This window comes from Meira miltonrushii (assembly GCF_003144205.1).
Source record: "Meira miltonrushii strain MCA 3882 unplaced genomic scaffold FA14scaffold_3, whole genome shotgun sequence".
NCBI lineage: Eukaryota > Fungi > Basidiomycota > Exobasidiomycetes > Exobasidiales > Brachybasidiaceae > Meira > Meira miltonrushii.
In genome coordinates, this window is record NW_020289945.1 from 2,759,029 (window position 1) to 2,781,964 (window position 22,936).

The 22,936-nt window shown below is 43.6% G+C and overlaps 8 protein-coding genes across 8 annotated transcripts; 4 read left to right on the plus strand and 4 right to left on the minus strand.

The window, feature by feature from the left end:
* The first annotated feature begins 837 nt into the window (after positions 1-837).
* Positions 838-6,357, plus strand: FA14DRAFT_161732 (uncharacterized protein). The gene has a single exon (XM_025499260.1). The coding sequence runs from the start codon at positions 963-965 to the stop codon at positions 6,318-6,320; it is 5,358 nt and encodes a 1,785-aa protein (XP_025354590.1). The 5' UTR covers positions 838-962; the 3' UTR covers positions 6,321-6,357.
* A 757-nt stretch (positions 6,358-7,114) lies between these two features.
* Positions 7,115-8,431, plus strand: FA14DRAFT_161733 (uncharacterized protein). The gene has a single exon (XM_025499261.1). It carries the CDS (start codon positions 7,587-7,589, stop codon positions 8,343-8,345), a length of 759 nt encoding a protein of 252 aa, XP_025354591.1. The 5' UTR covers positions 7,115-7,586; the 3' UTR covers positions 8,346-8,431.
* Positions 8,432-8,834: 403 nt separating this feature from the next.
* On the minus strand, positions 8,835-10,125 carry FA14DRAFT_161734 (uncharacterized protein). Its single transcript, XM_025499262.1, has one exon. The coding sequence runs from the start codon at positions 9,818-9,820 to the stop codon at positions 9,245-9,247; it is 576 nt and encodes a 191-aa protein (XP_025354592.1). The 5' UTR covers positions 9,821-10,125; the 3' UTR covers positions 8,835-9,244.
* A 389-nt stretch (positions 10,126-10,514) lies between these two features.
* Positions 10,515-12,145, minus strand: FA14DRAFT_161736 (putative PEP8-vacuolar protein sorting/targeting protein). The gene is made up of 4 exons (XM_025499263.1): positions 11,573-12,145; positions 11,175-11,505; positions 10,934-11,109; positions 10,515-10,855 (listed from the first exon to the last, which is right to left on the minus strand). The coding sequence occupies exons 1-4, from the start codon at positions 11,793-11,795 to the stop codon at positions 10,695-10,697; spliced, it is 891 nt and encodes a 296-aa protein (XP_025354593.1). The 5' UTR covers positions 11,796-12,145; the 3' UTR covers positions 10,515-10,694.
* A 161-nt stretch (positions 12,146-12,306) lies between these two features.
* On the plus strand, positions 12,307-13,722 carry FA14DRAFT_107595 (Dolichyl-diphosphooligosaccharide-protein glycosyltransferase 48kDa subunit; the record flags this gene model as incomplete). The annotated part of the gene is made up of 1 exon (XM_025495815.1): positions 12,307-13,722. A coding segment is annotated over one exon (1,416 nt), but the record flags the coding sequence as incomplete, so codon positions are not given.
* Positions 13,723-13,986: 264 nt separating this feature from the next.
* On the minus strand, positions 13,987-18,589 carry FA14DRAFT_168557 (uncharacterized protein; the record flags this gene model as incomplete). The annotated part of the gene is made up of 3 exons (XM_025500146.1): positions 18,292-18,589; positions 14,292-18,222; positions 13,987-14,267 (listed from the first exon to the last, which is right to left on the minus strand). Exons 1-3 carry the CDS (start codon positions 18,358-18,360, stop codon positions 13,987-13,989), a joined length of 4,281 nt encoding a protein of 1,426 aa, XP_025354595.1. The 5' UTR covers positions 18,361-18,589.
* A 479-nt stretch (positions 18,590-19,068) lies between these two features.
* FA14DRAFT_161738 (uncharacterized protein) lies at positions 19,069-21,174 on the plus strand. Its single transcript, XM_025499264.1, has 4 exons — positions 19,069-19,208; positions 19,790-19,830; positions 19,907-20,070; positions 20,135-21,174. Exons 1-4 carry the CDS (start codon positions 19,099-19,101, stop codon positions 21,074-21,076), a joined length of 1,257 nt encoding a protein of 418 aa, XP_025354596.1. The 5' UTR covers positions 19,069-19,098; the 3' UTR covers positions 21,077-21,174.
* Positions 21,175-21,219: 45 nt separating this feature from the next.
* On the minus strand, positions 21,220-22,737 carry FA14DRAFT_180921 (uncharacterized protein; the record flags this gene model as incomplete). The annotated part of the gene is made up of 1 exon (XM_025501046.1): positions 21,220-22,737. The coding sequence occupies one exon, from the start codon at positions 22,735-22,737 to the stop codon at positions 21,220-21,222; it is 1,518 nt and encodes a 505-aa protein (XP_025354597.1).
* Positions 22,738-22,936: the final 199 nt, after the last annotated feature.

Genomic DNA, 22,936 nt, shown 5'->3' on the forward strand with positions numbered 1-22,936 from the left:
CCTTGCGCCCAAAATCAGACCCAATTTCCGTCCGATAAATACGAGAATAGCTGTTTTCCTCAAATTTTGACCGCCAACAAAAAAGGTACTTTTGGAACGAAAAAGGGGGGGGGCGGAGAAGTGATAGGGGCGTGGACGTAATAGGAGAATATCTTCTGCTTCCCTTGAGTTATTTTGAGATTTATGACTGTTTTGATGCTTTTGATTTTGATTTCAATGACTGAAAGCGATTTTGGTTATGCTGTATTGAATCGCCACGGAACTGCAATAGCGGCGAACAAGAGAAATGTGGACAAAAATGGCCGCGGGTTTTTGTAAGAGAGATGCAAACAATCGAAAAAGTATAACAGCGATCCAAAAGTAGAGCAAGCTAATAAAACGGACCGTTTTACCCTTCAACAGCGGATTCTATAAATTTGATGTGATGGCGAACCGCTTTGATTTGCTTTTCGATGATGGGGAGAGGATGTTTTAATGTTTGGCATTTTTGCTGCTTGCTGCCTTGCCTCACGCAATAAATTCATAAATGCATCAACAGCAGCAGCAGCAGCAGCAGCAGCACTTGTCGCGGTATACTACCCCCGTTCAAGCGGTCCAATGAATGAACAATATGCCTACATTTCACTGATTAGGTGCTGATGTTGCATTTGCGTGCTATGCGCTGAGTTTTTTGTAAGGGGGAGAGCAAGTGTGTGTGCCTGGCTTGACTACATACGCGTATTTCTCAGGCCAGATTGAGTCTGTAAACGGTAAGACTCGAATGAGAAAAACGCCTTCCGCATATATACAGTGCGTTATATTCAATAAATGCAAGGAACGATCTGCTTATATAATTCTCCAGATTCAGATTAACACTTTCTCGCTGCTGCCCTCACGCGTGGAAACGCGACAACCATAGCGCGTTAAGTGTGACATAACACTTTTTGTGTTGGTCTTTCTCATTTCTACGATCATGCAATACCATGGATGTAACTATCCAAAATGGTCATCAAAGGAGTATATCTGAACCTAATGATGCCTTTGGAGATGGAGGAAGCAGAGAAGCTGGACAGAAGCACTCTAGGCGCTTTTCTCAACCTATACAACAATTCGTAATGGATCCGTCCTCGTCCAAAGCGGGGATAATGCTTGCAGATATTTCCCACAATAAAGATGAACATGCCACAGAAGAGAAGGTCCTATCAAGGAAGAGGCTTATAAGGAGAAGAACACATTCAAGCTCATCAGCAATTCAGCAAACGAGTGCAAGACAGAATATTCGAGCTCGATCGGTGGGAGCTAATACCATCGTAACCGAATCACCGAAACGGTTTGTGCGATTACAATCTGTTCAGGAACCTACCGAAGAGATTGAACGCATAGCAAGCACAAGTAAATCTCCAAATAAACAGAACGAGAGTGACAACATTAAAGAAACAGCCGATTTGGAACGGTCGATCAGCAATGACGCGGCACTTCTTCAATTCGCTTTCTCACCGCCAAAGCGATCTTTTCGTCAACGAAAGCCTGCACAACTTGCTCCATACACAACAGAAGAAGCACGTTACAAACGCAGGCTAGTGCGAAATGATTGGGAAGATGCAGTTGTGGTCAGTAGAGAATTAATGCGAGCTGCTAGAGCAGAACGCATGAATGCAAAAGAAGGTCCAACAAACTTACCAGAGGAACATACTCGTCCAGGACAGAGCAATACAAAAGAGAGAACGAAAGAGAGAAGAGGATCCATCAACAAAAGTGCCGAGAATGTACCCAAGAAGAGTCGAAAGTCATTGACTCCTATAGACCAAAATCGAATCAACCAAGCAGAAACACACAATGAAGATATTCCTGACTTTTCAGCAACTCCAACCACTGATTCTCAAAGCATATCAACGCCACTCAAAGACGTTCCTGAATCAAGGATGGCTATGTTGAAGCGCAAAAGATACCGAATCTTGTCAGAATCAGATGAGAACGAGGATTTGGTCGCGAAAGATGTGGTCCATCATACCATTGAAGATGACGATATTGAGGAAGTGCCCAGACATCAGGAAACACCAGTCGATATCGAGATAGATGATGCCAGCTCAAGCATAAGCGCTGCATCCTGGTCAAATGAGCGACAGCAGAGAAATTCGAAATTACGTGATCGAGATTACGATAGTCTTCTAAAGATGCTGAGAAAGACAATGCCTGCACGAATGGCACGCGAATATATAGAAGACTTGAAGGCTATGGATCAAGAAATTCAGCTTCTTCCAAATGATGGAGGTGGCCAGAACGACGCTTTGTCTCTAGGAGATGCGAATGATGACTTGACACAAGAACTCCTACCGGGACAGAGCAAGAAGAGACAACGCAAAGGTACTGATTTGCGCAATGAGCGTTTCAAACTCATTGGAGACTCAGAAGTAGAAAGTGAATCATCCGCTTCTTCTGTCATTTCTGCCATTTCAGAGACATCACACTCGACGGTAGCCTCATCTCGGTCCAAAACATCGCGTGGCTCGGAACTGTTCAGTATTGATGGAGTGGTCAATACCCGCAAAAAGAGACATAGATCCCCATTGACAAGCAAAAGCCGCTCTGTAGAACCGCAAAACTATACTAGTTACAATCGTAAAGAAAGTTCGAAGAGGTCGGGCATCATGCATGGGAACGACGATGCTATTGACAGAATGTTGTGCAGTAGTCGTGGTATTCACACGAAGCGTCAGCCTAGAGACAGACAACCGGGTTCTGTTGACAAAGCGGGAAGAAGGAAACCGCCTACTTCAAGAACATCCGGGGATCAGAAGGGCAAAGACACATCTTCCAAGAGAAAGAGACGAGAAGGAGGCAAATCTACAGATCGAGTAGGAAGATTGGCTTCAAATCCATTCGGTAACGCGAACAGCTTGAGTTACATTCGAGAGGCACGTCCATACGACAAAAGACAAGGAATTCGTCCAATACTTCAAGATGCTGATCTCTTTCTACCCTACGATTCAGCATTAGAGAGGAAGATATCCCTTGATAGAGCAACTTCGGGCAATGGACCTCCAAAAAGAGCCGTTGAAGCATGGATAGCAGACGTTGACAATTCTAGGGGAGCGGGACAGATGACACCTCTTCGAACGCCTAGTCATGCAGGAATCAATGGCAAGATACCTGCACCTAATTCACACGATCGCTCAGGAAAACAAACTGAAGTTACAAATAAGCAGCATTCTCTCGGCCAATCTGCGGAGGATGCACAGGTAAAATTGAGCTCAACTCGACTGGGAATGTCACCTGCGACGCCGACAACCGATGTAGAGCAGCAGAGAACCGAAGCAGAGATTTGGTCATCGGTAGGATTAGTACGATTGGATTTCGATATTTCCCAACCCGACCTCGGCATCAGATGTAATCCTGAAGGATATATTGGTCGCGGACGCCTCTTCTCTTTGCTACACAGTAGTGATTGGCGCAATACCTTCGATTCGCATATCGATCCTGACTTTCCAAACACCGAAGACACATGGCAGCACCTTTTGTTAACTGCTCAACGATCCAATTTGTCGAACAACAGTAATCACACAAGTTTACTTTGCTGCTTGGACGATATCTGCGACCAATATGCAACATTTGCAAAATCGTCTGCTAGAATTGATCGTATACAGCAAGTGATGGATGCTGTTGATCAATTGATCAGTCTCGCTCGCCGTGAAGATCAGTTGAGAAGTATTCGTGATGCACAGAGCACTATCCTTTCAAGATTGCAATGGTATAAAGTGGAGCTCTTATACCGTACCACTGTGGAGGAGCCGCGAACGAGATCGAGTCATGAAGCTGTATTTCTACAAGCATGTCAAGATTTGATGATTACCCTCTTGGTTCATGGTCTACACAGGACAATCTCTTCAATGAAACATGCAAGACCAAGACCTTCTCAGGAGGCTGGCTCGATACTCTCGATAAACGATTGGAGCTTGGAAAGTTGGGTTTGCCTGATCCATGTTCTTCAAAGTGATGCCGCAAAAGAAATGAACTCGACTACTGGCAATACACCATTCTGGAATGTTTTTGAAGCATCTTTGAAGATTTACCATAATGCTTTGAGAGATGCAAAGACGCCTTTTGTCGTTGCTGAAAATGCTTGGTATTCAATCTTTGCCATTTGTGCAATCAGCTGTGTGTCACCTACGACAGGATCGTGTACATCCCATCCGGCATTGCAAAAGCCATGCTGGTCGTTGGTATCGCAAGCGGTGTCTACGATCAAGTTGCGCTTCGAAGAGCGAGTTGAAGCACTCATGTCAAAGACTGCGATCCGTGCAAGAGATCAATACGTTCATTTGATACTTAGGAGAATTCTCGTGTTGAATCACAAGTGGCAATGGCCATTGGAAAATGTGGAGCAATTGTTGACGAAACTGTTCTCCATCTTTAACGCAAATCGTTTGCAAGATCTACCAAGTGAATCGCATCACGATTTCCCTCATAGTCTGAGAGAATTTGATATGCAGATTCTTTACTCAGATACAATATATGGTGACGAAACAGCTTTCCAAATCTTTCTACGCATCCTCGCCGTTGCTGTAGACCGAGCAAGGCGTTCGAATCAATCTGATCGTCAAGGCATGGACAGATCGGCCTCTCGCATCCTTTCTCGTTTTAGTCCTATGCGGACTCTACGATTTGCACCGGACAATGTTCCCACATCTTTGGAACGCAGTGCACTTTTCAATCATTATTCGATTGCTTTGCTTTATCTCTTCTTCGTACCTTCGTCGGAACAGCAAAGGCTTCTTCAAGTACAACAATACCTCAACGTTGCCAAAGCAGATCAAAAGAGTCAAATGGTTGGCGTACGTGCAGTAATGTATGTTGCAATCATACTGCGTCATCATGATAGGCCTATCAATACGGCGATGAGTTGGTTCAAAAGTATGTTTGTTCACATGCTCAATTTGTTCCAGCATCTCCATGCGAAATTAGCAAGTGCCGATCATACATCCAAATCTAGTATCAGTCGCGAATTAGCATCAAGGCAAACGGTTTTATTGGCTTGTTTACGGGCAGTGCATTATATTTTGCAAAAGAACAGTATTGATTCTTCCGATGTTCGTACCTCAACAGCTGACATAACCCTTCTGAATCCTGCATGGACCAATGAACTTTACGATAACTTCTACTTGATCAATTATCCACAAGTTGTGTTTGAATCACTACGATTGATCTCTTCTCACTTTACTGCCATTTCGTCAAAACATCGAGGTAAAGGGTCAAATGATCAAAATGCAAAATCGAACAACAGTGAAAGTCAAGAGAGCTATTCAGAGCTGTTTGAAGATCTTGATTTCGACAATGCGGCGTTACTCCAACTTGCAGGCTATGGACCGGATGAGGCACAAGTTGCAACAGCGAATGATGATCGGGCTCTTGCACATAATGCAAAAGATGCCGACGTGTATGAACAATTATCCAGTGCTCTATTTAGAATGATCAACATCATTGGCAAATCCGAGAATGCGTTTTCTTTTGGCTTTCATCAAATTGGACAAACGGAAGGTGAACATTCAAACACTGATGCAGAAGAAGAGGAACACAAAGCACAGATCGGGAAGCTGGCAATCATATGCTGGGCAAAATGTGCTGTGCTTTTGGTGGAACAACATGCAGTACGCTCGTGGGACTACTACTTCCGATTTGGAAAAGAAGACATTCGATCATCTTTGCATATCAATACTCGTCATACACTCTCGATGCATTTCTTCATTGCTCTTTTGCAAGAATCGCTTGAATCATGTGGTTCTACAAGAGCAAGAGCTTCGCATACATTTGGAGAAGAAGAAGACGCTTACTGCTCAAATCTTACAGAGATTTGGACTTGTGTTTTGATCAATGTGTTGGAGCTTCAAGATGTAAAAGCGACATCGATATTGATCCAGCTCGCTAACCAATTTGAATGCAAGCGAAAATCAAACTCTATGGAGGATGATAACGGTTCCACGCTATTCGATTTGGAAGATGAGCAGAATGATTGTATGGCATTGCTGCAAGGTGATAAACGTCTGGAATTTATGAGCAGTACTATCGCTAGTCTTTCTACTGTCGCTCAGCAAAGCTCAAAAATGCAAAAAGTGATCATTAGTACATTTTCAGCCGTCTTTTCGTTCGTACGACAATTCATTTCGCAAAATTCAAAGTTGATCATACAAAATCACAAAGGTTCTCAATTGAAAGCTTATTTGCATTTCTTGAACAGTTGTCACAAATCTTTTGATCATCCTCTTGCCCGTGCTTTGGCAATAGATTTACGCAATACGCAAGCCGTTGTACAGCAGCATCTTGATCAGGTGCCGCAGAATACGTGATGTAGCTATATGTATTACCAATTTATCATGAGATATTCCAGACTGCTTACTTTATGGTCACATTCTTCATACAATCATTGATCGGAGTAGGGTTAAGAGAGCGAATTAGAGCGCATCGATGAACGCAAAATGACACATTCAACTCAGACTCTTTGCCATAAAATTCGTCTGGTATAGTTAGTAGATTGCGAGCGGTAAAAACTGCTTTGATTGAAAAAATCGATCTTTTCAGACAGCCATTCATATCATGGTCAATGACGGATCTTAAACGAACGAGTACCCCGTCCAACGTTCCAACACTCATCTCTTGCATCCCCTTGGTTGAAAATCGTTCAATGTGCTGGTTCACCATTGATAATATGATACCTGCTTACTTTCATCGATTCTATAGATCTGCCTTTTGAACCTACCACTTGTACATCTGCAGGCCATAGTCGTGATTATGGTCATAACAGTCGTTCTGGCAGAGTGGATAAGAAGCAAACAACTACGTCAATGGACAAATTAGCTTCCGCCGTTTCAATCTGCCAATCGACGAACTAAAGCAACAGATGCTGGCCATCTTTCGAGAATAGATGGAAGAGAGAAAGATCGATCCACTTTGGTCCAGGCCGGCCTATTCTTTATAAGAACACTTTTGAACTTTGCTAAAAGTGTTGTTCTTTACGGATAAGAGTACACAGGCAGGCAGTAGGCGCGTATTGTCACTTTGCTTACGCGTGTTCGCGTAAAGTTTCTATGCAGCCATTGCATGCAGCAGCAGGCTTTAGCCTGTTTATACCTGTTAATTCACACACAAATAAGCCTAAAATCTTTCTTTTCCTCCCCATCATGGCCAGATTTACTTCCGTCTTTCCGAGATGATCCCACTGTTACCCCTCTATACAGGCACAAGGACACTATATAAGGTCTGTGATCCTTATCAAAAGGAGCTGATGGTTTGCTTGTGGTTCAAAAAATGATATATCACTTTGGACGGTTCGACCTGTGGGCCTTGATGGGCCCATTTCCGCGTGGTCAGGATTCAAATGATGACTTTATTCGGTGGATACTTGATGGAGACGGAAAAAAATGGCATCGGAAGCAAATTCAAGTAATTTGGGCAAAAAGTATAAATAGTCGGGGTCATTTTGAACTTTTCTCAATCTGACCCCCCACTTTTTGATCTCTGATACTTCTGTTCAAGTTATTTTCACTTTTCAAACTTTTTCAAGTTTCACAGAACATACTTCTTCTTCATCGAGATCAACCACTTTTCCAGTCAAAATGATTGCAAGCACTTCTTTCTACTTTGCTTTGACTCCCGAGCAAACTTCTCTGCCAATGGGATCACTTTCCAAGCTGACTTCAATGTCTTCCTTCCGATTGCCAAAGAGCAAATCGATCAAAAAGGGACTTGCAAAGCTTGCCTCAATCCCATCCTCCCTTTCACGCTCATCACTTTCAAAGAAGAGCAAAAAGGATGCCTTCGACTTCACATCAGTCTCCAGTGATTGGACTCTGGTCGAAGATGAACAAGAAGTGCAAAACACTTTCACCTCTACCAGCTCTGAAGCTGAGTCCACTTTGGTTGATTCGGATCAAGAATCATCAGTGACTACCACCCCTTTTGAAGGTGATTGGCTCTCCTCACCCCGCTCATCTCTCACCAAAAGTCAAGCTGCCCTTCAGCTCAAGGAAGCTCGAAGACGTGCTCGCTTATCACACGAACAATACCTTGACAGTCGTCAAGAGAACAAGTGTCTTGCATCAAAGGACAACTTCCAAGTCGATCAATCATTGCAAGATACTTTGAAAACATCTTTCTCATGTGACCTCTCATCCTCTGAAGATGAAGACTTTCTTGTCACCCAAAGTATCAAAGCACGACTTGCAGAAGCACGCCTCAAAGCCAGTCAGTCTCACAGAGCTTACTTGGCTGTCAAAGAGGACACTTCCATTCTTGACGATCAAACCTTGTCTCAAGGAGTGAACACTTGGTTGGCTACCCCAAAGCAACCAGTTCAACTCATTGTCACCGTTTGATCATCGTTTCATAGATTCATAGTCTTCTATCGTATACCCGTTTCGTTTTGTTGTACTTGTATCAATTTTGATCTTGTTTCTTGGCTTTCACTTTTTTGAGTCTGAAAGATATTACTTGAAATGAAAGAAGTACAAAAAAATGAGTAGGGAAGATAGAAAGAAAGAAGTATCAAAATATCAGACGGCTCAGATCTGACATCAAGAGAGTCAGAATAAGAATGATGATAATGAGTGACTGTCGTGAAGTTGACGAAGAAGCATATGACAGTAGATCTTAATCACATTGAGAGCTTTTAATTCATGAGGCTTGATTCACACGTCGGAAGGACGCTTTATCGGCTCTAACTCGAGTTTCGTTGATGGTTACAGTTCGAAAACATGTAGATGGCCGCAAAATTTCCCTGCAATCCTCTTTCTAGATACTGAGCAACTATCTCACATAAGCTCTCAACTCATTGTAGATCATCACACAAATAGAAACAAAGGGGACCCAATAAAAAGAAGTAAATTGAGCGCCTGACTAGCAATAGTACAATCGATGCAAGTGAATGATAGCAAGGAGCAAAGAAGGATGAAGCATCAAGAAGAATTTTGATGGAGTTATAGTGTACGTTGAGAAGAGTGAGATCAGATGAACATATAAATAAAGAAACAAAAATGTCATCCGTGCTTAAAGAAGGTAAAGGAAGCGAGTGTATAGAAAGATTGGTGACCGGCACAGGGGGCAGCATCCCGCAATGAACGATTGAGAGAATCGCCAAAAGGGGGTGAAAGCAAATTGATATAAGAGACCCGAGAAAAGAGATGAATGAGTGACAGAAGGTGGACAAACGATTTTGTCGTAAATTGACTTGTATGATAAATGTGTGTATGTGAATCGATCTGTGATTTAAACCCGTTTAAAGAATTGCAACCAAAACGGCTGGAACGGCAGCGAAAGCCATACCGGCCAAAGTAGACGGAGAAGCAAAGGAAGAAGCACCACTTGTGACTCTGTTGGAAACTTGTTGTTGAACGGATGATCCAGATGATCCTGCATCGGTGGTGCTACTCTGTACGTCTGCGTTGTTTACAGGGGCGGCATTTTGTGTTGTTGCTTCTGCGGCGGCTGCAGCTGCAGAGCTTGAAGATTCACAATCTTCAAGAACGCTTGAATATTGAGCCATAGCGTTACGTGCAGTCATTGTACCAAATTCACTGACCAAAGCTTGAGAAATAGATTTTGCGAATTCAGGTTGTTTTGTCGCGCTTGCCCACATTTCGACGTATTTTTGTGCATTCTTTTGGTTTTTCAAAACGGACGAAACGTTTTCCAAATAAGCACTTGGATCTGCCAACATTTTTGAAAGGTCAACTCCGTCAGGCCATTGTTGACGTTTGATGTGACGATGAGGTGTTGGTGCAGGTGAAAGAGCGCCCATAACGGTGGATGCGCCGATTAGGAGGGCAGCAACTGTAGCAAATGTGGTCTTCATGGTGAATTTGTGTTTAACGTGTTTTTAAGGTGAGATCACAGATCTTTGTTGTTTGTCAATCGATAAAATGCACGAATGCAAATAAAATGAAAGTGAAGGGGAGTCGGGATTGGGAGTGAATGATGGTGATGAGAGAGTGTAGATTGATCATCTAATGGGCATATACATGCATTCATCCTCTTTCTCAAAACATTTGCGTGCGCAAAGCAGTTTTGTGCGTCGTGCCGCCAACAATCGGAGAGTAAGGGGGAAAACACCCAAGCAAACAGCCGCGGTGTTCTTTTTAATTTACCTGCCTTTGGAAATCGACGATGCATATTTGATGCTTGCACTTTACCAGTCTAGACGCATTTCTTGGCATTCCACACGCAACACTTTGGCGTTGAACGCGCGCGCAGGTCTTTTAATTTTAATACAGACCCTACGCCTTACCATGCAATGTTCGGCTGCATTTTTGGGACTAGAATGGTATGAAACTTCGAAAGATCACTTGCACTGCCTGCCTGCCTTTACGCCCCGCGCCAGTTTACGCTGCTCCGACGCGTTTCCATTTCAAAATGTTGTTTGTTACTTTTGATGACGGACGCTTTTACGATTACCATTTATCTCAATGTTCTGTCTAGAATCAGATTCATTCAACGGTAATGTCGCATTACAATTGATCGCTTGCTCAGAATCACTGCCAGAAAAGATGAGGATGAATATTAATAATAGTACAAGCCCTTTATTCATTGACGAAAAAGGATGCGAATCATTGGTACAGATCTTAGCCAGACTTCCTGGCTTAATTCTCGGGTATGCGGCTGAAGGGAGAAGGAGAATGGTCAGATGCTTGAATGGAACAGGGAGTCTATCTTCAACTTTTGTAATTTACTCACAAACATGTGATCTCGTTTTGCTTGAAATATCGTCTGTTTTCTTCGTCTATCAGCACCAAATTGAGATAATATCTCGTGCTGAACTTCTTGTTCACGTCTCGGAACGTCGGTGTAAGCTCAAATCCTCCCAAGAACAATCGGATAGGAATTGTTTCTCCTGTAAAGTGGTGTGTGCAGATAGCGAGAGGGTTCAGTCATGTGAACAGTACATCTTGACTATCCGATCAATACTCACCTCTTACTGGTGCACCGTCCATAATTTCAAATTTAGTAATCGTTTCCGATTCATTATACTGATTTGGCGCTGCTCCTGTCGTTTCTCGTCTTATGATCGAAAGTTCCATATGCTTGATCTTGATACGAACGAGAAGGAAATAGATCTTTCCGACAATGACATCTTTGAGATGGTATCTGTGAGAGTTGTACGCAATATTGTTAGCATGAAAATCAACCCAGCTGACATAAAATTTACTCACTTGCTCTTATTGTATTCGAATTCGATGTGCAAACAATCCTCAATTCCCACTTCCATTTTAATCGCATTATTCGAATCTGGTGGCATTCGATAAGAGTGTACCCAAATATCTTTCTCCTTTACAACATCTGCCATTCGTCTTGCCAGATTGACTCGGATAAAATAGCGCAATTTAACATTGATGCCGTTGTAGCTCTCATGAGCCTTTTCGACATTCTTGAACTCGAATCCAAATAAAGCTCCGGAACCTCCAGCAGGTATTTCACCGGGTGATGCTAATTGATGTGAAAGTGAAAGGAATTCGTAATGATTTCCTCGATCGTAAAATAGTTCTGCAATGTGGAACAGAAGTGTAAGCAAGACGAAGGCTTCAATCGCATCTCTACAAGAATGACTAACCTATGCATCCAATGAATTCAATCTTTATTCCATCGTGAACCAGCTTTTTGCCATCTCGTGTTCGTACAACCACTTGTCCCTTCACACTTTCTCCGTCAAAGTATACCGGACATCTTTCCCTTCGATCCTTTTCTACCTTTACCTCAACTTGTCTCCTGCCTTCATCGCCATCAAGTCGAACTTCAACATCAACAGGTGATGCGAAGCTGAAGAATGATGCCATTTTGGGATGACGTTTGGATCCATACACTGACCTGATTTATGCTTTGACCCTCTCTCTTCGTGTATCCTTTACTCCTTTAGATAACAGAGGCGACCAATTAGCCTTGTAAAATCAGATGGAGACCTTTACTTGTTATGATTGCGTCGTGTGTGATTAAGATAGGAGAAGGAATTAGCAGAAGCCATCAACATCCGTGCGAGCAGGCGTTTGTCTGAGTTGGTACAGCCACGTGTATGTAGTCTATATGCGTGCGCTTTAAGTGACAACACACTAACTGCCTAAAGGCCCCCGCTAAGCAGCTGGCAATTCTTCCATTTTTGGCACGGACCTGCACTCTGGAAGAAATCCCGCTTCATTGCCATCATCTCAAGCACAAGTCGATATGATAAGGACGATGGTACGGCAGCTAATAGTCATACAAGCTTGCATTCTCTTGCTATTGCAAGTCGTGATAGCAATCGTTCCAAATGCTCCCAAAGTTCTAGTCGTTCATGAAAATGGATCAGGATTCTCCAAATCGGATTACTCTGCATACTTTAAAGCTCTGGAAGCTCAAGGTCTGCAGCTCACTTTCAGGAAAGTGGAAGAGAACTCGCCTGCTTTGTACAACTACGAAGAAGTGGCATTCGATCACCTTTTGCTTTTCGCTCCAACGGCCAAATCATTACCTTCTGATCTAGCTCCTCAAAAATTGGTCAACTTCTTGCAACAAAATGGCAATATCCTCTTTGCCTTGTCAAGCGAATTGAGTGAATTGTACAGAGATTTGGCACGCGAATTTGAATTGGAGACTGAGGAACGCGGAACCTCCGTTGTGGATCACTTTGTCTCATTGCAGAACGATGAAACGCATACACAAATTGCCGTTCCAAAGTCGTATCGTTCATCAGTGGAAGGTATCTTTGCCGGTGTTCAAGATGATCTTCCTTTCCTTTTCAAAGGAGTTGCTCACAGACTGGGACCAAATCCATTGGCGTTCCCGATTTTGAAAGCGCCTTCGACTGCTTATTCGTTCGAGTTGCCCTCTGATTTAAGTTCGATTGACCGACTCGATAATCCAGATCGCGAAGCCGCAATGGGAAGTGATGAAGATGTAGCTCTGATCAGTGCTTTCCAATTATTGGACACCAATCGCCGTGATGAGAATGACGGACCAAAGAGACAAGGTAGCGCAGGTCGTGCCGTGTTCTGCGGTAGTTTGGAAGCATTCTCAGACAAATTCACTACACCTCGCGGTCAAATTCGCACAAGAGATGGAAAGACGTTTAAAGGAACGTCCAATTTGGCAGTCCTGTCCGCTCTCACTTCTTGGCTTACACAACAGCAAGGTGTCTTACGTGTCGAACAGACTTCTCACAGTCGTGTGAAAGAACATGAACATGATGTTCGTGAATCATACGAAGAATTGGACGTCATTGACGAGCATGGCGAAAGAAGATTGCAGCGCATGTATCGAATCAAAGATACTGTTACATTCTCAATCGACTTAGTACAACGAACACCAAAGGGATGGCTACCCGCACCAACGGATTTGGACTTGCAACTCTCTCTCGTTATGCTGGACCCATACATCACCACCAATCTTACCGCACAACAACCCTCGACGATCAACCTAAACAATGCTGATACAATTCAAGCAAACACGGTTGCATCTTCAATTGTTGACGGAAAAGATGGAAGTGCACGGGCAACAAGATACTCTTCCACCATTCAATTACCCGATCGTCATGGTGTTTATACTTTTATCGTTGATTGGAAGAGACACGGTTGGAGTTACATTCACACAAGGGACACTTCTCCCGTTCGACCATTTAATCATGACGAACATCCTCGCGGCTTGCACAGTGCTTGGCCTTATGTCGTTGGTGCAACGAGTACAGCGGTAGCATTCTTGCTGTTCTGCGTATTGTGGATCTGTACACAAGAGGATGAAAGGTCATCAGAGGAGAAAAAGAGGAAGGATGAGTAAGCCAAGTGCGATCGAGTTGCTCTAACCCACCCCAAATAAAAAAGCTTACTGTCACTTATTAAGCATCTAGAATCCATTGATTGAATTTCCACGCGCTCATGTGAGATACATAATTGCAATATATCTTTTCAGAGCAGGGTATCGGGGTAAAAAAGAAGTACAAAGGATTAAGAGAATAATGTATTGGTAACACTTTTTGAAAAAGTAAACTTCAGATCTTGCTCATTGATAGAATTGTCTGGATTCCCGCATCGGCGAAGCAGGCGGTGTTGCCCGGTTGTCCAAAGTGGATTGCTGAAGTGTTTTACTCAACCTTTGATTGAGCGAAGGTCGTGTGTTATTTGGCGTGTTATAGGAAGGAGGTGGGGCTATACCACGGGCAGGTTGTTGAGGATAAGAAGGTGGAATGTTGGCCATTTGCGGATGCAAAGGAGATGCTTGTGCGTGCATGTGTGGATGTGGAAATTGTTGAGTTGCATTCATGTTATTCGTAGGAGGCATGGCTGGAATGGCGGTAGTTGGAGTACTGCCCATTGCAGCTTGTAAGCGTCCCATAGTAGAGAATTGTTGTTGCAAGAAGTCTGTAGTATTCGGACGCATTCGTAAAAGACGAAGAATCACGTCCAAGTTGTCATCAGCATTCTGTTCTTCATTTTTCTTATCTGCTTTGCGCTTCTTAATCGTCCCCAATGATCTTTGTTGCAAAACACTCTTGTTCTTCACACGTTTTGATGGAGCCCTTCGTAATCTCTTTTGCATTTCCCGCACACAGGATTCCATCAAATCATCTGTGGGGGCGTCGTGAAAAAGGGTATAAGACACAATTTCACGATATTTCGGTCCTTGCAATACTTCCAATGGAACTCCATGTGCGATGCCTGATTCATCGTCGTATGCATTGAAGTAATTTCGCAACATACTCAACCACTTGAACACCACTTCGACTTCCTTTCCGGATAATTGTGTCATATCTGAAGGTCCGTCCGAGAGTGGCGGAAGAAGAATGCATTCGATCGTATTCAATACCTCTTTCCAAACCTTTGTGAGAACCAACAGAGACTCGTCATCGCTCAAGCTGCTCTTGAGAGTACCTAGACACTCCTCCAAATAATCAAATAGCGGCGAAATAGCTGCTTCAATCTCGTGATCCGTCAATTGTTGAGGTCTTTGCTTCTTTGGCATTTCTGACTCGATTGGCGGAATCATGGACGCATTCACATTGGTACTTGCTAGTGCTTGGGCGTATAAAGCCTTTACGTTACCCAAGGCTTTGTCAAGATTGATACCGCTCGTTTTCACCAAAGATTTAAGTACAGAGCGTGATAGACATTGTCGAATGAAGACAGACATCTTATCCACAATGATACGGATCATATCGCTTTCGGCACGTTTCAGAGATCGGAATGCACGTCCAAAGTAGAAAAGAATATCATCCTTTTCGCCTTCCATGCTTACGCGCATCAAGAGACGTCCTTGTGTATCAAGGTTGAGCCACAATTCATGATTTAAGAAGTCATTGAAATACCTTGGGTCCAATCGGAGGTATGCACGCCCGCACAGATTGTGATCACCAACCAGCTTTCTGTCCCAAACAGTAGCGGCTAGCCATAGATTACCCTCGACAGGAATGTCAAATGTTTCATCCCATCTGGGATCCGGCGTTTCATAGATTGTTCTTGTTTTCGCAATCTTTGCTCCACGTTCATCTGACAAAGTAACGAATGAATCAATGCGTGCATTTGCCGAACTGTCCTTGACCGGCTGCAGATTCTCACCCAAGACCACCTTGACGGTAAAGATGTACCTTTGTTTTTGCCTCTTATCAGGCACTTTAGGTGCATTTTGTCCTATAATGCGTGCTTGGGTATCAGCGTCGACCTTATTGTAGATCTTGTCCAACAAAATTCGTGCAGCTTCGACATTGTTCAGCTTTACACATGTACTGGTTTGGAAGTGAAACGGTTCCACCTTTTTCTCTCCTTGTAATGTTTGCTTCGCTTTTACCATCCATGCACTTTGCTTTTCTTGACCATCGCTTGTTCGAGGGAACATTTCTTCCATAAACATCTCTTCTACTTTTGCACAATACTGTTCAATACTTCTGCTGATCGTACGTGCCATGCTGGTCAAAAAGCGAGCATTTTGATATGCATCAGGCCATTGAAGTGAAAGGATGAAATCCAAAGGTTGCTGCAAAGCACCGAATAGATCATCAATCGAGCTTGAATGAACCGCTCCTTCGCTATCGATAGGTATAAATGAGTCGGAGGACAAGGCATTATTCACCCATTCAGCAGTTTTCTTCTCAGTGAGCATCAACCAGTGTTGAATGTGAGGCTCAAACCAATCTGAACGATTGAAGTTGAGTTTTTGTTCGGGACAAAAGGCCGAATGCATGCGAAGAAGATCTCCTGTCCTATCATAAAGGCGAAAGACGTCATCGAAAGGCAATGAATCTCTATCACGACGAGCATGTTCCACAATCTGATGTTTCATAGATTCCAGATCGTCCAAGAAAAGACTTGCCTGTTTCTCCAAGATGAGCGAAACGGGATCAATTCGTCCGAGAATAGGATCGGGATACTTTTTGTCCATCTTTTTGGCTCCTTTTTCTATCCAATCCAACAAATCCAGCAAAGGTGCTACCTCATTATCAATCCTCTGACTGAAAATGTCTGTCGTCTTGGCTGTGTAATCGTGTATGGCTAGTATTCGTATCCGATCTTTCAAATCTTCGGCATAACCGTCCAAGTCGACCACTTCACCGCTTGGGTCTGCATCAGTACGCACTAGGCCTGCATCGTGTAATTCCGTTACTAATGACACGAAAGGCTGAACTTCATCAACATCGATATTCTGTAGATCTTGGAAAGCGTCATGTATAAAGCGAATACACGAATCGAAGAGGGAGCATGTGCAAGAGAAAAGCAATCTTCGATCCGACTTGGTCCAAAGTGTTAGATTGCGTTCTGCTATCGTTCGATCGATCGATGAAAGTGCTTCGGATATGCAGTCTAGTGGTACCTCACCTCGATCATACTTGTACTTTATAACGTCAAGATTGCTTGTTGCTCGAAATGTCGGCATAATACGCCACCGAAGCGCACATTCAGTTAACAGGTCAATGTGGGATTGTGACAAGATGCTGAGCGAAACTTCTTCTTCTTCAGGTTGAATGCGGATCTGTTCGAGATCATAATCGATACACATCTCTAGTGCGCGACGATAGTACGCTTTGGGATCGGGCGGAACAAATGTGAGACTGCTGATCGATGCCTCTTCTTCAGCATCCCCAGCTAGGGTGGAATCCTCTGTGTCGCTTTGACTAACACTTGCATCGATGGAGGGAGTATTACCTTCTGTTGTAACCGGGGGCGAAGAAGGAGCATTGGCGCCAATAGGTTCAGAAGAAGTGATTTTGAGCAGTTCTGGATTGGCTTTACACATTTCCATCATGGTTTGCGACAGTGATTGCAATTCATTGCTTCTCCACTGCTGGTATCCTTCTTCTGTCTCAAAATCTTCTTTTCGTCCTGGCCATGCTGCTTGGAGATTGATATTTTGCACGCACCTTTTGAGATCGATCATTGCATTCTTTTCTGTGCAGGTTTTGCGCATAAAATCTACATCACGCAATAATTGCTCTTGATCAACTTTGAACAGAATGCCAACAGTACGAATCAACACACTGTCATTGATCACGCTCCCATTTGTGGCCGAATTGGACGTTGCATTCGCGTGAAGTGAACTTGCTGTACTTCCTCTTCTGTTATCCTCTTGTACATTAGGGGTTGTAGGACCAGTAGCTCCATTGTTGGAAGGACTTTGGCTTTGTTGTTGACTGAGAGACGTTGGACCAGGTGCCAGCTTGTTGGAATAGCCATCTAATCTATCCAGTAATTCTCTTGATACGCCATGAATGGATCGTAAACAATCACGTATTATCCGTACAAAGATCCCAACTTGCTTGTCCAATTCTTCCTTCCATGCATCTCCATCCATCGTTCTACTCAAAGTGCTTTGCGCACTGGTAACAAAGTTCAAAATCAAATCTTCCACTTTTCGATTCTCCTTCAATTGCTTCTGAAAGCTTGCTTCTTTGAAAGTCCCATAGAACACACCAATCGTGCGCCTTAAGCTTTGATCGCGATAATTGGGATCTCTTCCCATCGCAATTTGCTCAAGCCTCTCACCCATTCGTTTCAGGAACTTTTCTGGAAATCGCACGCTTTTGTTGCTCCCAGATACATCCCGTACCATGTCTGCCAGACCGCCTAAGCTCATCCAATCTCCTCGTGATGTACTGGTAGCGTTAGATTGTGCCGCACTCGCTGATGCTTCACCTCCACCCTTTTTGCCAATCGATGCGTTTTGTGAGTTGTTTGCCGAATTTGAGGCTTCTTTGTTTGCAAGTTTGGACTGTATAGTCCATGATAAGACAGCATTTTGCAACAAGAACTGATGAAGGAAAGAAGACGGAGCGATCAGAAGAAGCACATGACGATAACCGCCAATATTATAACTTACCACATAGACGTCACCATCTGTCATTCGTTCTTTGGCGCTCAGGGCGCTTCTCGTACTTCGAGTTGTCATTGTCGACGTTCTTGTTGTTTAGTGAACAAAGGTAATAGGATTGTGGTGTAATGTCAATCGCGTCGAGGACATACGTGGTGTCGAAGATCGTTTGTGTTCGCTCAGTGCTGGGTGATTCTACCTTTTCCACCTCTCTTCACCTGGTCGAATGCGAGCACATCGACTTGATGTGCAATGTATGCTTGTTTGTTAGAAGGAGTGTGCTAGGTGATGGTGTGTAATTAAGTGGACCTTTTTCTGTTGACCGTGCATTGCTTCATTAGTGGCGATTTCCTACTGAGCGCGGAAGGCGGCGGCACTAAACCAATTAAGCGGGCGGGCACAAGATCACACTCTGCTTGATACAAAGCGGCACGCAAAAAGGAAAGATCTATCCTTCTTCATCAATCACAACCATAATCATCCAAATTCAACATCATGGCTGACGACGGGGACGACCTTTATGCTGACCTTTATGGTGCTGGAGATGGTGGAAATGATACAGGTAAGGCTGATAGCCAAGGCGAAGATCTTTTGGCATATGATGAAGGTGAAACGAAGAAAGATCAAGGCACTTCAAAATCATCCTTTATCCCAGCGAAGCCAAGTACACAAAGCTCCTTCATCCCACCTTCAACTTCGACATCATCAAATAATAACAGTAGCTTTATCCCGCCATCTGCATCGACGTCTGTTCCGACAAACACAACGAGCAGCACGAATACCGCTTTTCCTCGTGCACAAATTCAAACTGCTCCGATGACGAATACGGACAACGGACGATCAAGCGTTACAGAAACTTCTGGAATGACTTTGATGCAGCAAAATGCTCTTAGACCAACACTGCCTCATGAAATGCCGGACGAAGGGTGAGTAAATTATGTTGAGAGTCGGCAGGGAAATGAGAGATGGGTAGGGCTTCGGGTTGAAAGCATTTCGCTCGAGCGATCTGCTGCATGTCGCAGAGAAAGGAAAGGGTTTCTTCTCGTCTAACAGTCGGACTGGCAAAAAATAGTCCCTTGACGAGATGTTTCGCCTGCTGTTTGCACTACTACTTTATAGCGATCTTCATTACCGTCACAGTAGACGTCATACTTGTCGTAACGCCCTCCTATCACGCTATACATGGTTTCGTTCTCAATAGAAGGGTCAGCATTATCCCATTGCTACCACCTCCGTAGCATTTGATGCTCTGTATGCGCTCCATGACCATCATCTTATGGCGTCCTCGTCGTCTTATCTATAGAGGCTTGATACGTCCAAGAATGTCCATATATCAGAGGATAGACACCGAAACGAACTACAATGAAAACAGTAATATTATGCATTCCAATTTCGTTTTCATCATCCGGCTGAAGGTTTTCTTATCGAACTAGATCGAGGAACACAAACCTCGGCTGCAGTCCTTTCAGAAAGATGGCTCACACAATCTCTTCTCACTTTGATACAGCAAATTATTCGTCGGTGGTTTGAATTGGGACACGACTGATGGTAAGTATCCCTACTGTGTATTGTGTAGGGAGTCCGATGATTACTAATCGATGCTGCCTTCCCCTTCTATAAAAAGATGGTCTCAAACAATATTTCACTCAATTCGGCAAGGTCAATCATTGCCTAATCATGCGTGATCCCAGTACAGGTCGCTCGCGTGGTTTCGCATTTTTGACATTTGATGATCCTAAATCTGTCAATTCAGTCATGGTCAAAGAGCATTTTCTTGACGGAAAAATGGTGAGTATTTAAGATGTGATATGGTACAGAACATGTTTTCTCAAAATCCCAATTTATTCCCCAGATCGATCCGAAGAGGGCAATTCCAAGACAAGAGAATGTCAAGACTGCAAAATGCTTTGTCGGTGGAATTCCTCAATCAGCCACCAGCGAATCATTCAAAGCATTCTTTTCACAATTTGGCCCTTTGCTTGACAGTACATTAATGTTGGACCGTGATACGCAAAAGCCACGTGGATATGGATTTGTGACGTATGAGAATGATCAAGTTGTAGAACAATTGATTCAAATGGATAACTTAGCAATGGATGGAAAGATGATTGAAGTCAAACGTGCAACTCCTAGAAACGCCGATGGAACAAGACGTCCAACAGGACCACAAAAACCTGAAATGAATCAGAAACGTGGTGGAGGCGATTTCGGCAATGATGGCAACTCCAACATGTTTGGTTACGGTTCTAATTCTATGGGCGGCGGTAATGATATGTCATCAATGATGATGGGTAATAACCCTATGGCTTCAATGATGATGAATCCAATGTTCAACTCTGCTGGCTCTCAATCATTCGATCCAAATGCAATGGCTAGCTTCTTCCAGCAACAAGGTGGTGGCGGTTTTAATCCGATGATGTTTCAACAAATGATGATGGCCGCAAATATGGGTGGCATGATGGGCGGCGGAGGTGGAGGATGGTCAAATAATGCTAACATGGGTGGATTTGGAATGGGTATGGGTGGAAACGCAGGTTCGATGGCCAACAATGGCAACAGAAAGACCGGCGGCAGAAGCGGTTCAGCAGATCATGGTAGCAATCATGATCAAGACCGTAATTCAAGAGATCGCTCAGAATCAGGTCGTGGTAGACCTTTGAATGCACCTCCTTCTTCTGCTGGTTTGCCAACCAGACCTGATGGCTCAAATAACAATTCAGGCCGTGACTATCAACGCGAACGCTCACCTGGAAGACGCGAAGATAGCAGCGGAGCTCGAGAAGGGCGTTGGTGATTGCTACAGTAACGAACAAAACTCAGTGTAATTACTGCTTTTCTATGAAGCAATATGTTAATGTATATTATTAAGGTCGAAAATTGATCTGGTTGGGTATTTTTCCACGTGTGAATATTGTACATGTCCAAATCGATAAATCATCAGATGGTGCGAAAAAGCCTATCAGCCCATTCCGGAACCTCAGTGCCTCCCCTCTTCAATCGTAGAATTTCATTTCGTACTTTGTCCTTCAGTTGCATATTATTTCTCGTGGCCAATAGATTATCAATACTTCCTCTTTCTCCATGAAGTTGCAAGACTGCAAAGTATGGCCGCAACTTTAACTTTGCATCTTCTCCTGTCATGATCGAATCCATTGCTGACATTAGACATTGTGTTTCTTCATTTGTCCACTTCTTTCGACCAACATTATTCTGGCCGATTGTGTATCGATATTTCGTCACGATTTGCGAATTTTGTGCAGCTCTTTCCGACTCATCGGGTTCGATCTCACTTGCTTCTTCATCAGATTCTTCCTGCTGCTGCACTTTTTTTGCCGGACTGTTTTGCTCCTCCCTTCTGCTTTGCCTTCTCTTTAATGTTTGTGCTCTGTGTTTTCGAGCGGCTTCTTCATCCAAATTTTCCTCAAAATCGTCATCGTCAGCATTGTCATTTGGAAATTCTTGGTAATCATCGTCGTCATCGCCATTGTTGCCTTCGTTATCTGGTTCATAATTTGATGGCGATGTCGATTCTCTCTGCGGTTCAAGAGTAGCGGCTACAGCTTCTTCATCCTCAGCTTCCTCCAATTCGTCCATTTCCTCTTCATCTTCTCTTCTTGCTTCTTCACGTTCAAGTGAAGATGTTGATTCAGTCTGGTCTCGCTGGACAGAAATCTTTCTCCTTTCCGCCTCTTGATGCTCTCCTCCTTCTTGCATTACGATATCCTCCTCCTCCGTCTCCTCGCCATCTTCATCATTGTTCTCTTGGTTTTCCTGTAAGCTTTCAGCTTCTTCAATACCATCTCCAACTTCTTCTTGTTCTTCATTGTTTCCTCCAACCTCCTCTTCTTCACTTTCTGCACTTTCAATCTCCACTTCTTCTTCATCTTCGCTTCCAATAGGCCCTCTGAATAGACGATTTATCTTATTAGAGGGGGACTTTTTATTTTTTTCGGCGTTTGGTGTTGAAGAGGGCTGACGTCTCAAATTGTATCTCTTTGACGATGTGTCAAGATCATTCGTTTGCGTTTGAGCATCAGACGGAGGTTGAGACGACTGTGTTCTTCTTGTTCTTCTTCCTTGACCGCTCGCAGTGAGTCGTTCTAAGAACGTATCTGGATCATTTTCGTCAAATTGAACTTCTACCTGTGTTCGATTAACCGGTCTTGTGGGGAATCTAGTAGGTGTCCGATTTGGATCTGCTCTACGTAATCGGTTATTCTGATCGAATTCAAGAGCATGTTGATTTGCTGCATTTTGATTGGATTGAGGGAACTCTAAAGCATCTGCGTCACTTTGTTGGTGTTGCTCTTCTTCACCTGTTAGAGCATCTTCGAATGGCTGAGTACTTGAAGCTCGTGTTGTTACAGGTATACTTTGCACATCCAATCTGGATGTTTTATTCCTGCTCCTTAATGCTCTTGGTGATGCCGTTTGGATTCCGGCGGTTTGACTCATTGGATTGAGTGATATGAATGAGAGAGTATATTACAGGTGATGGTTTGATTGCAAATGTGACAGCTTTGTTTATTTCAATCAACATGCAACACAACGCTAAAATAAACACAGTACCCTAAGTGCGGCGCGGGAGGCACAAACGCGTCTAATTTTTATCCTTGACCGCGTTAAGTACATTAGAATCGGCGTTAAGGATGTC